The sequence below is a fragment of the Zea mays genome, chromosome 7 (genome assembly GCF_902167145.1).
Source record: "Zea mays cultivar B73 chromosome 7, Zm-B73-REFERENCE-NAM-5.0, whole genome shotgun sequence".
NCBI classification, from domain to species: Eukaryota; Viridiplantae; Streptophyta; class Magnoliopsida; order Poales; family Poaceae; genus Zea; species Zea mays.
In genome coordinates, this window is record NC_050102.1 from 20,520,893 (window position 1) to 20,534,131 (window position 13,239).

Consider the following 13,239-nt stretch of genomic DNA (forward strand, 5'->3'; position numbering starts at 1 on the left):
CGTTCGACGACTACTATATTAAGGACTGTGGCATCATCTCGGCGCCGGAGGTGATGTAGAGGAGGACCGACAACAATGACCAGTTCGTCATCCTCGCCACCGTCAGGGTAGCTTTTGTACCAGCCTGCCTTTAATTCTCTTCGTAAACACACATTTGCCTTTTGTTTAAGCAGACGCGTATAGTGGTGTGTGCTTGGTGACTGACGATGTACGAGGGAACTTCTTCCGGCAGGTGTGAGACGTGCTCTCTAATGATGAGACCATACAAATCGTGGCATATATCGAAGTCTGCATGATATTGATGGTTGCAATGTAGTGGTGAAACAACTAGATTAAAATAACAAAATTTCTGTATGGTCAGGATCACAAATGGATTATGAAACCTTTTCTCATAATAGTAAAACTCACATTTTGTATATAAGTTATTGTTGTATTATATGTTTCCGTTGCAACGCACGGGCACTCACCTAGTTAAGTAATAAAGAAAGAGGAACTATTGTCTTTCATTTTGCACTCACAATTTCAAACAAAATCTATATTTATTCAAAGGATTTAGTAAAAAGGTTGTGAGAAATGTGTTCAAATTTTCTAGGATAATTACAAAATTTGGGTACACGTGTCTTCAGAAATGCTAATAAAGTTGCGTGATTTTGTATTCAAGAATTTTTTCCCTAATATGTTAATACTCTACCTACAGTTATAAACTTTAATGTACTGTAGTCTTTGCGCGAGCATAAACTAGATCTGGATCTCATTTGATGAACATTTTTTCCATCTTATTTTCATCAAAATTTGATGAACATCCAAATGCTATACCTGAGTATTAGTGCATAGACGTTTTTACTTTGTACCTGCACTAAGAGCATCTCCAACCACAAGCCTCATAGTTGGGCCCTATAATTTAGTTTAGCTACCTCTTCAATTTGTTTTGGGCCGAAATACAAGTTTGGTTTCCAATCACGAACCCAAAACAATGACGTCAAGTGCAACTAACCTTACTGCCCTAGCAAACCTTCGTCCATATCTCCAATTGTGCCCTGCCATTCACGCCGCCGCCAATAGCAGGTTGTAGAGCAGGTGGTGGTTAGGGAGGAGTCGAATATAGGTGAGTTTGTGTTGGTTCGTGCGCACTGCATTTGTGAAATAATATGGATTTATCCATAGAGGTTTGATCGATTTGATTGTTCTCCAACCAAATAACTCACCAGCTCAAATCTATATCATGTGGAGTTGTACATAATATAGGAGCTTTTAGCAATGTGGTGTATTTTGACAGTTTTGTTAGATTAACAGCAGCCCAGTGGGAGCATGAACTATAGATCCCAGTTTAAACAATAGTTGGAGAGTTCAATGAAATTTTACCTTATCAGGTGGATTAAAACAACATTGATGAAACTAAATAAAGTTGGATAAAATTAGTTTTGCAGTATTTGTTTCATCTTTACAGTACTGTATAACATAAAGTTGTTGGTATACAATATAGTAGATGGCCAATCGGTACATAAATATTGGTGGGCTTCCTTCTTATTGGTTCCATTTTCCCACTTTCAGTAAGGGGTGGTGTTTGTGCTTTAAGAGTTTGTGAACTTGAGAAAGTTCAGATAAGTAATGTTTGCACTGAAGAAATGAATTGGCCACAAGAATCCAAAAGTTCACCTTCTTGCACTAACTGTAAGTCTTTCTGTGATTATGTGCACTAACTGTAAGTCTGTCTGTATTTCTTCAGGTGACCCGTTCATCTTTGAGACGTAGCGCCACAATGGCATAAGGGAGCTTTGCCCTGCGAATGGAGGAGCACAAGATAATCCGTGCCCGTGCTCTCACCCCCCTGCATAAACCCAATTCTGTTACGATGAGGTTCATTTTCGAGCTCAAAGGTACTCTAATTACTTATCTGAACTTTCTCAAGTTCACAATTCGAAAATTGGAAATTGTAGGCTGTTTCCTGTATTTTTCCCTTTCTAAGTCAAATCATCCAATTTGAGGATCACTCAATCTTTCTTGTCGATGCTTGTCTAGGCTCATGGGTCTTATGTCCAGAAACTTAGCTGGTCTCCAAAACTCCCATCTAACCGACCATTTGCAGGTTTCTGTCCTGATAATGCAATGGTTGTTGACAGATACACTACAATCCTTGGGGCTCCATTTAAATTTGAAATTCCACTTTTTATTGTACAGAAAGTACCACCTAATAATGTCCACAGTTTTGTACATCCCATTTTTTCTACTATGGTCCAAGGTGGTAATATAAAATTATTCAGAAATCTGCTTCAAAAACAACTAATCACTTCTGTTTTCAGAGATTCACAATCTCAGACTTAGCCATTTTTTCTGTTAGACTGCAGATAGTTCAGAAATATGTTTTTGAACCCCTGAATTAAATTGTTTCTTTTGTTATCATTAATCGACAATATGCCCAAAAGATTCCCCAGACTTCAAACCTCAAGTCTGGGCCAAATATTTGCAATGTTCTAGAAGGAATGTGGCTCCAGCTCTAACGGTGAGTCCGACGAGGTTGCGATGGCGAAGAGAGCGACTCTTTGGAGGATGAGGTGAATCATTTGTGTTGCTTAAGCTACTAATTTGCAGACTCTTTTGTTGTTGTGTTTTTTCTTTTCTGAATATTTGAGTTTAAGTAAGCTAATTTTTATGTTGTTTGCAGGTGGCCCCAAGGAATACCATGGGAGACGTGCCTCTAGAGTAATACAAGGACGAATAGCACATTGTGTATGATATCGATGGAAGATCAAGAAACGTGATAAGGAGGGGCGCATTGAGGCCTACCTCAGGAACGCACGTGATGCCAAGAATTGGTAAGGCTTCAACTTGCTATGTTGCAGTCACTCAGTCTTTTTATCAGTTCTGGCCAACCTTGAATAGACGAATGATCAAGCTTTTATAATGCCTTATAGTAATGACAGATGGTTATAATGCCATATATTTGTAATATGAAATTTGGGATAATTTGCTCTAGCAGTAACTCTATAGAATTTTTTTCCAGGCATCTCAAATGCAAATGTGGGGAGACGGTGCCTCATCAATGGCGAGTAGGTTGATTCTCTGCTAGCTAGCGGCACCATTGCTCACCACAACTGGTTTGCTTGAGCAACTTAATGTCACTCTCAAGAGGATCCCCGTTTCCACCAACACCCTGAAGCACCACACAAGCTTTAGAAAGTCGGAATTGTACTCCGTATACATAAATTACCATGATATTATATGTTTCTGTAATTCTATGTTGATTCTTTAGAAATAATATATATGATATTGTAATGTTTGTTCGACATCAGTTTATTTTATTGACATATTTATAATAATATTATATATTTATATTGTCAATATAATATTATTGTTACGGTGATATTTTGTCACACATATTTTACATATCATATTGATGTTTGTTATTTCATATCTATGTTTTACACTAATTTTTAACTTCTGTGACAAGTATGAATAATTGAAAGATTAATATAGACCTGATTGGATGCCGTCGCAACGCATGGACAAAGGGCAAATGCAAGACAAATATTTTTTAACAAATCTAAAAACTCCTTAAAACCTGTAACACTATACTTGAACTTGTAGCCAATTAGCTGCAAGCTATTCATACACAAATCTGATTGCCTTGATAGATGAATTTGGGTAACTTTTTTCATTTCCTTCTAGAGCAAAGCAGAAGAGATGATCTGGAATCTCTTTGTTATGTGCTCATGTATTTCTTAAGAGGAAGATATGATATTTTTTCTTCACCAGGATTACATATATTCTTGTCCACCGTGCATAAGTCATCTACAACAAACGTTCTTCTTCCTAACCAACTGCATATGCTATTAATTGTATTTTAATTTTAATAACATATTATCACTGTTCTATATATCAGGGTGGCTGATCATCAGAGGGTGTCCATGACATTCTAAATGAGTTCTAGAAAGGTCACAGCCACATGGCTGTGGTAGTTAAACAAACAAAGAAAGCAAGAGTATACACTGAAAAGCAAGAGAACACAATAACATATTATAAAACAATTAAGATCATATTTTTTATGCTGGAGTATTTAAGAAGGTTTTGAGCATATTTATTATTGCTGCAATTTTGAAGTTGGGTTAAGGTTTTTGACACTTCCATCATTCCCTCCATCTCCCTGTTTACATATTTGTCATATCACTCCCTAATTATTTAGTTGGGGTCTCAGTAATTGCTACTTGTAATAGAGCTCTACACGTCAATCTTGTTACACTTTTTTACCTCATAGTGATCTTTGTGCATTGCGCACAACATCATGTACCTTACTACGTTTTCCTGCTTATTGAAATCCTGTGAGTCCTTCTCAGTTTTTACCTATCTTTTGATTTTACCCATGGAGAAATATTGGCTGGGTGACTGCCATGAAGGCATGAACTTTAAAAAAAGTTTATTTTTAAATTCTAAATATCTTGTGATTTATTTATATTGAGCATGTGTTTACAAATAATGTTCTCATCAGCTCATGCTCATGTGGTATTTTAAGCCCTGCCTCTACATGGACGTCGGCCTCGCTTCCGCGGTCACCGCGCTCCGGACCTGCACCGATGTCGCGCACCTCGCGCATGTGCTCGAGCAGTTTCGCCTCGCCCGATGCGGCAAGCTCGTCCGGGACGCTCGCGCCGTCGCTCCGTCAAGGGCCTCTGCTTCGACCTCTTCATCATTAGGGGTGGAATTAGAGCTTTCAATGCATGCCGGAGGTGCGCGATGTGATAAATATTATCCATGTTTGATAAATGATGACAATGGTGATGGCCATGATATATGGTCAATATTGTATTGATCTTTTTCTGAGTTTTAGGCTCTCATGTTGTTTGCTGGAATGAAGATATTTTATTGTTCACTTGGTTCATGTGACAGAGTTAATTACCTTATTTTCGTGCTTTCTTAGTACCTTTTTCTGAGATTTGAGTTGTAAATAACACTTCCCTAATAATGCTGTCATTATAACTCAATGACATTATTAAAATCATATATAGAAGTCTATATATAGTACTGATGGTTGCAATGTAATGTTGAAATAGCTAGATTAAAATAACAAATTTATGTATGGGTAGGATCACAAATGGATTTCGAAACATTTTCTCATAACAATATAACACATATGTACATAAGTTATCGTGTTATTATACGATTCCGTTGCAACGTACGAGCACTAACCTAGTACTATATTAAAACACTAGTTTCAACGGTCGTCCCGCGTCAATATTTTTCAAAAAAAAAAAACTCCTGTATTTTTTTTAAATCAACCCACACTCCTATAATCTTTTCTCTACTACTATAGTCGGAGAGTTTATGTAAAAAATAGGTAGAAATTATGTATAGGTGAGTGTTTGAATCTTGTTTGTTGGCTCCACATCCACATCCACGTAATCAATAAAAAACAATATTTTGTGTTTTATTAAAACAAAATTTATCATGTGTCATATATACAAAAACCGTAACAATAAAAATGGCCATATGCCTAGTTTCAATTTGTTTATGAGTTTAGGGCTATGGTTGGAGTTGTCTAATATATAAGCCAAAAACAAAACACACTCATCCCGCCATTTCTCATTTTGGTGGTCCAGAACGCTAAAACCCTAGCAGGAAGAAAAGAACTCCCCTTTCTTGCTTCGTGTTCCACTTCCACCCGCGCCTTCCTCCGGCAAGTAGAGAACCCATACAAGCCCCCGTATTGTCGCATAGTCATCCTGCGGCGTCGCCCTCCTCCTTTCCCACTCCCACCGGTACGTATTCGCGGAGTGGCGGTCCTTCTGGACCGGATCGATTTCGTAGCTTGCTCCGGCGGCGGATTGTTCTGCCAAATCTGATGCTTAACATTAAGTTAGCTGGGGATTTGTTTCTTGCCCGGTAACCTGTTACTCGTAATATAATTTGAATCTTCAATCGGTGCTTCGACTAGGTTCTTCTTGACCTCTCGAGATCATTCTGCCCAAGGTGCTCGATCCCCAGACCAGCGATAGGGAATGTATGATGACTAAATATCGGTGCCATTTCCTTTTGTTGCATAATTGTTTGTTTGTTTAGGACCGGGGTCTCGAATTTCCAACATTTGGCTTCTTTTCAGGTTGAAGACTGTTTCTGTGAGATTGTCGCGAGATGACAGTCTCCGGCCATGCCAAGCACTGCTGTCTCGGTATTCAGAAACTGTTGTCCCTTTGATTCGGAGGTTTTGCTCGACGCCCATTAAGGTTGAGGAGGTCGCCAACATCGAAGCTGATGGAAAGGTCTCATATCTGGATGCCGCTGCTCTGCCCTGCGACAACTCTGACTGTCGTGGTGAGCCCAGTCATGGCAGCAGGCCATGGACGAAACGGTTGAAGCATTATGGACCTTCTCAGAAGGGAAACCGTAACCATCATGAAACGAAACTGCCAGGCAGTGGCAGGGATGGATCTTCTAGGAAGGGCAGCCACCCTCAGAAGGGTAAAACGAAACTGCCAGGCAGTGGGAGGGATGGATCTTCTCGGAAAGGTAGCCACCATGAAACAAAATTGGCAGACAGGGATGAACTTATTCAGAAGGGAAGTCATCATGAAAAGGAATTGGCAGACACACCCTTCAAACCTTTTCTTTTCCAGATTGTATTGGATACTTCTATGAGTTCTCTTATGCCTGTACTTGACGGATGGGTGAAAATCGGTAATCGTCTGGAAAGAGATAAAGTCAATATGGTTTTGTTCCATCTGAGGAAGCAGAGAATGTATAACAAGGCTCTGAAGGTACCCGTTTCGTTAACTATGTAACTATGATGGCTGCTGTGTTGGTCTCATTTGAGCATTTGTTTTAATGAAATGCATTTAAGTTTACATGTAGTGATAATCCAGTGGTCTTCAGCATTTAGTCTGGCTTCTGTTACTGCCCTATGTTAATAACTTTTACCTAATATTCTTGGCATAGTTTATGAATTTTCAACTGCCCCATTGTTTAATATTTTCACTTAATAGTCTTGGGGTAACTTTCCTGCTTGGACGTTTGTCCAGTGGAATGTAAAACTACACTTTCAGTCTAGTTGTTCGAATCGTAGGAAGCTGAAATTTCTCAACCTGTTGTCTGTGCTGCACTTGTTCCTGATCTTTCTATCCTAGCAAAACTATTAAGGCACTCAGTAAAAACTAAACAATGATGACATTTTGCTCAAGGATTTTTTTCTTGATTAGCTCATGAGCATGAATTATCGTTATCCTTGGTAACAACTTTCGATTTTAAGTCCTTATTGGACATTTCTTCTTGATCTGTGGAGATTCACTTTTTCAAACGATCTTGTAGTTTGATCGCTTCATGGGAAATGATGCATGCAAATGAGGCTTCTCAAGTATGTGATGTCCTTCTCATGTTGGAGATACCACCCAATCCATCAGGACATTGTTACTGATCCATTAGAGTAGCTAAGTTTGCCAGAGGCAACTAGCATTCATATTTTTTTTTAATTTGTGTTAACATGTTTTCATATAGCATGCACCACTGAAATTCGATTTGGCACGATGCATTCACAGCTTTAGATAGAATGATCTGTTTGTGCTAGCTAAACATCCAAGTTGTTGGACAAGGACTGGCATAAGTTTTATGTAGAATACAATATAACATTAATTCCTTGCTTTTTGGTGATTGTATATTCTTCAAAGGAAGCAGTTGATCATTAATTCAAGCACATCTGATTTGTATGCATATTTTTTAGCTTTTGCTCAAGGTTCCAAAAGATGCTAGGCACTAGACCACTTTCTAGGCTGGACTAAACCAATGTTTTCTGGTCGCTCGACCAGCTAGTCGAACTGGGGGAACGACCAGGCGGCTAATCTCGATTAGTCACCGACTAGGTCGACTAATCGACCTCTAGTCGACCTGGTCATTTACTAGTCGTCCTGTTCATCCAGGACCTATGTATATACTATATAGTATATAATTATATAACTATATATGAAGGATAGGGTAAACATGACATGAATTCAGCAATACTGAATACTGATTTAAGAAATTGAGAGAAGTTATTTGTTCATCCAATCCAAGTATCCAACTGAACAGCAAAGAAACACTTACTAGTTACTAATACTACCAGCCCAAGATACCATACAACACACATTACCACCCAGCTACCTAAAGAAGATCTTCATCCAACTGAAATTCATCACCTGCAGCTCCTCTTCCACCTGATTCTTGTTCGCCTTCATCTTCATCATCATTCATTTGTCTTGCTGTCTCTTGTTCTTGTTCATCTTCAGCAGGAGAATTGTCATCTTCTTCACGTATGTCTTGAGCTGTAGCTGCTGCATTTCTAGGTTGTTTTCTGGTTCTAACATAGGTTTGTGTCTGAGTCTGAGAGGAGGAACCAGCACCTGCAGCAGCAGTCTTAGGCAAATTTCGGCCCCGTGACCCTGAGTTGCACCTAGAGCTTCATCCACAGCACCCCAAATGTTATCACCATCAGATTCTTCTTCAACCCATTCATTTTGCCACATAAACTCTTCAAGCAACAGTGGATTGCTTCTCTTCCCTTGGAACCTAGCTCTCTTATATTTGTGAACCTATTATCCATCTTCCTGTTGTAGTTTACATAGACCAATTTATTTAGTCTCTTGTGCTCCAGTATGTTCCTCTTTTTTGTATGGATCTTGTCATGTGCGGTCGCACATATACGCGCCGCAGGCGTGCGCACGATGTTCGCCGCGCCGCTGAACGCGCCGCGCGCGCGCTGGAACAGCCAGGCAGTGGATAAGTTTAGAAAGTCAGGATTAGTTGCCTTGTTGGTTGCCTAGAATTTAGGAGTGATTAGCTCCTTGCGGTTCAGATTTGGGCCTATATATCGTAATTGGTTGGATGAGGAAATTATGCAGAATATATCACCAATCTAATCTCCCCTTTTCTCAACTCTCTCAAGTCGGCGTCTTGGGGGCATAACCCAGACAGCGAAGGGGCAACGACATGGGGGAATAACCCCGCCGACGACCACGGAACGCAACTACGATCTTCGTAGTCGCGGTCCAGTTACCCTCGGACCGGAGGTCCTTGACAACCTGGTATCATGAGCTCGACGATCCTCGTCGTCGGTGTCAACCAGCAGCACCACCACCCCATCCATCCACCCGCCTCGCCCACCCTCACCGTCCTCTTCCACAGCCTCGACGACCATGGGAGACCAGCCCACTAAGCGAAGAAGCCGTTCGAGAAGATGTACAGGGCCAGCTGTCAGGCCGGGCCCACAAGTCCGCAAGACTCGCATGCACGCAGAAGATAAGCTCAGGGTCTGACAAATGGGGACTGGGTGTCGGTGTCGCGGGGTATGGCGCGAGTTCTGGGATTCGGCCCGTCCGGGTCCCGATGGCGGTGGTCCGCACGCGAGCGAGAGACAGACGGGTGGGACCCGCCTGTCGGCGCCGCCGAGCGCACAAGCCGACTGTGTTGAGCCTGATCAACGAATTCGGTCCAACGCACGGATTTTTCTTTTTTTCTTTTCCTTTTCTATTCCTATTTCCATATTTGAATTTAAACTTCTATAAAGTTTTGACTCTCAAAATTCCAATAAAATGATCACATAAAATATCAGCATGATATGCACTCTGGTTTTCTATTATTTATTTATTTATTTTATTAATTACCTCCTTCCTTAACTAAGCTCATGATGGTGATTATGCATAGAAAGGAAATGAAATTACAGACTCAAACTCTTAAGGAACTTATTTATCTACCTTGAATTTTGGGTATTACATCGATGTGAGGGGAAATGTTGGAATATAATATAAGTGAATTGCCTACCTCCTCTTATCAGGCTATCAACTTAAGCTTTTGGGTTGAATTGGTTAGTGTGTTTACTCTAATAGTTGTGTTTGGATAGAGGTGATTGGCAAGAAGCTATCTACTTGCCCGAACCGTGATTAGGCCTTTTCCCTTTTAGTGCTCTCAAAAGCTTTTCTCCCTCCCCTTTCTCTCATCTCTCTTTTTGGTAACTTTTTGTTGGGTTTCAACTCTAGCCTACCCCAACTTGCTTGGGACTAAAAGGCTATGTTGAAGTTGACATATGGCTTATATAGATGTCCAAGTCCAACTTTGATATAAAAAAGAAATTGTAACACATTCAGGCAATTTTGATTCCAATTCTCGCAAAGTTGCAAAGTGGTGTAGGGACTTGCAGTTTTGATCCCCGCAGGCCTGCACATCTTGTTTCCCTTTTCACTGGCTCTTCCCCGTGCTTTTTTCCTGCTGCGAAAAGCTAAGTGTTTCGGCTTTTCGCAGCTTTTGGCCATCAAAAGCTGCTGCGGACTGCCAAACACTTAGCTTTTCAGCCAGCTTCTATAAAATTTATCTGAGTAAAAGCCATTCAAAATCAACATAAACATATAATCGGTTGAGTCGTCGCAATAATAGTAATCCGTCACTTTATAGATCCTGAGCCCTATGGACAACTTTATCTTCCTCCGCACGTAATCCTAATGATACTCAGATTCTCTACACAGCCAGATTCTCCCCACAGCTAGATTCTCGGAAAAGCTGGTCAGAAAAAAGCTGAACCAAACAGGCCCATGGTCACACAGCCCACCAAGCCAGCCAGCCAGGCCACTGCCTATTCATGTTTCTGCGCCACTTAAGTATTGCCTCACGAGTCACGCCTACTCACACCTCCTAGACGTGTCCCGAGTTTTATTCGGCGCCTAGGCCCTAAACGAGATGCTAGGGATCCATTTCAGGTTTAATTGAGAGTAAACCTAAGTTTAAATAGTTTTTTAGAACCATGCTTTTGCTTTGCGATGATAAAAAGAAGGGAAAATACATGGTGGGCGCGAGGGGTTAGACTCTTGAGAAAATTCTTCTATGCCATTGAAACCTATAGCGCTCTTCTATGCCATCAGAAATTGCATGTTCCTTTTGTTGCCATCCTTTTACAATTTTTCTTCCCCAAGTGCCATTTAGATGTATGTCATTATTCTCAACGTTAGGAGCGGGTACTGTGCTAGGGTAGTAGTGTGCATGCAGGCAACGAGTGGACAGAAAGCTGAGGGACATGAAATTGTCAATTAATAATTTTGGTGTATTTTATCTCGTAGACATTCTTTTGGCACATTCCACCTCCATCCGCATGTGCTATGACACCTTAAATCCATAGAACTGGGTAGCACAAATGCACATATTTTTTTGGTAATTATTTCTGAATTTCTGCAGTTTGTGGAGTGGATCGAAAGAAGAAAACTATTAAATTTTGAAGAACGTGATTATGCTAGCCATCTGGATTTGATAGCACGGAACTATGGTGTTGAAGCTGCCCAAAAGTACATCGAGAGGGTCCCAGAAGCCTTCAGGAGTGAGGTGCTTTATGAAACTCTGCTTGTTAACTGTGTATGCCGTGATGATGCCCAGAAGGCAGAGCAAGTCTTCAATGAAATAAGGGAACTCTCTTTGCCTTTAACTATCTCTGCTTGCAACCAAATGTTATTGCTGTACAAGAGGGTTTCTCGAAATAAGGTGGTTGACATTCTCACATTGATGGAAAAGGAAAATATAAAGTATTCTATATTCACCTACAAGCTCATGATTGACTTAAAAGTGCGATCAAATGACATATTAGGCATGGAACAAGTCTTAAATTCTATGAAAGAAAATGGTCTTGAGCCAAATTTTACCATCCAGACTATGGTTGCTAAATTCTACATATCTGGGTGCTTTACAGAGAAAGCAGAAGAGGTTATCAATGCTATGGAGGTACATGTAAAGGCTAATCGTCATGCCGTCAGGTCTCTTCTTGACCTCTATGCTATTCTTGGAAGGCCAGTTGATGTAGAGAGAGTATGGAACTTGTGCGCTGAACCAAAGTTGGAGGACTTTTTGGCTGCAATTAAGGCATGGAGTAAACTTGGACATATCGAAAGAGCGGAAGAGATCTTTGACGTGTTGGTAAAGACGTTTCCGAAACTCACTTCCAAGTACTTTAATGCTATGTTGGAGGTGTATGCGGAAAATAAACTTCTGGACAAAAGCAAAAAGTTTATAGAAAGGATGTGTTTGGATGGGTGTACAATCGGCCCTCTTACCTGGGATGCAGTTGTCAAGCTTTATGTGAATTTAGGCGAGTTGTCAAAGGCCGACTCGTTTCTGATGAATGTCACAGAAGATAATCCTGACAGACATCCCCTTTTCAGCTCATATGTAATCTTACTAAAGGCATACGCAGAAAAGGGCGATATCCATAACGCGGAGAAGATATTTGATAGGGTAAAGCAGACCAACTTCCCTGCAAGAACTCTGCCCTATAATTTGTTACTTGCAGCTTATGCCAGTGCCCAGGTTACACCCTATGGGTTCAGAGAGAGGATGAAAGCTGACAAGTTCAGCCCGGGCAAGAGTCAGATCGAACAACTGAAGCAACTCGACAGCTTGTAGAAAGCAGGCAAATCCAGATTGATTTTCTTCCTTTTCACCCCTTCACCGTGACCACATGGAACATTTTCCTTGCAAAGCAGTTAGACTGGAATAGAAGAATCTACCAGGATGCATTTGTTCTTTCAGCATGAATTCTGTGCACCTTGGTATGCTTGTTTTGCAGGTTGATCAGAGTTTTAGGCGAGTTGCTAGCCGGAAGTAGACACTTCTGATGGTATATTATCTGATTAGCTTCGTACTCCTAGCTAATAATAAATTGAGGGAAATGGAAACAAGTATTTTTTGGGTTTATTTATATTACTCAATCAGGAAGTTAAGATAGTAGTCATTACAAAAGAAAAAAAATATTATTTAGTCATTGGGGACTTGGTTCTCAATGTTATCAGCGCGTATGCTCTTCAAGTAGGCCTTAATGAGAACTCAAAGGGGGAGTTCTGGGAAGGCCTGGAGGACATGGTTAGTAGTGTGCCAGTTGGTAAGAAGCTCTTCATAGGAGATCTCAATAACCATGTGGGTACATCTAGCACCAGTTTCGACGGTGTGTATGGAGGCTTCGGCTTTGGAACTAGGAATCAAGAAAAGGAAATCCTTAACTTTGCTCTAGCCTATGACATGTTTATAGCAAACACTTTCTTTAGGAAGAGGAAATCCCACCTGGTGACCTTTAGTAGTGGCCAACACACTAGCCAGATTGATTTCGTCCTCTTGAGAAAAGAGGACAGACATGTCTGCTTAGATTGCAAGGTTATACCTGGAGAGTGTGTGGTAACCCAACATAAGCTTGTGGAGAGTGTGTGGTAACCCAACATAAGCTTGTCGTAGCTGACTTCCGTTTTAAGATTTGTTTAC

At 40.6% G+C, this 13,239-nt stretch overlaps 1 protein-coding gene and 1 long non-coding RNA gene across 4 annotated transcripts; both read left to right on the forward strand.

Moving 5' to 3' along the window:
• The first annotated feature begins 965 nt into the window (after positions 1-965).
• LOC103632125 (uncharacterized) lies at positions 966-3,361 on the forward strand. 2 transcript variants are annotated; one of them, XR_555686.4, is made up of 5 exons: positions 971-1,105; positions 1,727-1,877; positions 2,424-2,552; positions 2,663-2,813; positions 3,002-3,361. It is a non-coding gene; the product is annotated as an uncharacterized lncRNA (long non-coding RNA). The 2 variants fall into 2 exon arrangements; XR_555685.3 differs by having other exon boundaries at positions 966-1,105; positions 1,727-2,552.
• A 2,202-nt stretch (positions 3,362-5,563) lies between these two features.
• Positions 5,564-12,681, forward strand: LOC103632127 (pentatricopeptide repeat-containing protein At1g80270, mitochondrial). 2 transcript variants are annotated; one of them, XM_008653970.3, is made up of 4 exons: positions 5,565-5,750; positions 5,927-5,992; positions 6,092-6,746; positions 11,176-12,681. In XM_008653970.3, coding segments are annotated over exons 2-4 (1,872 nt in total). In that variant the 5' UTR covers positions 5,565-5,750; positions 5,927-5,990; the 3' UTR covers positions 12,391-12,681. The 2 variants fall into 2 exon arrangements, with proteins under 2 accessions (XP_020396898.1, XP_008652192.1); XM_020541309.2 differs by having other exon boundaries at positions 5,564-5,992.
• Positions 12,682-13,239: the final 558 nt, after the last annotated feature.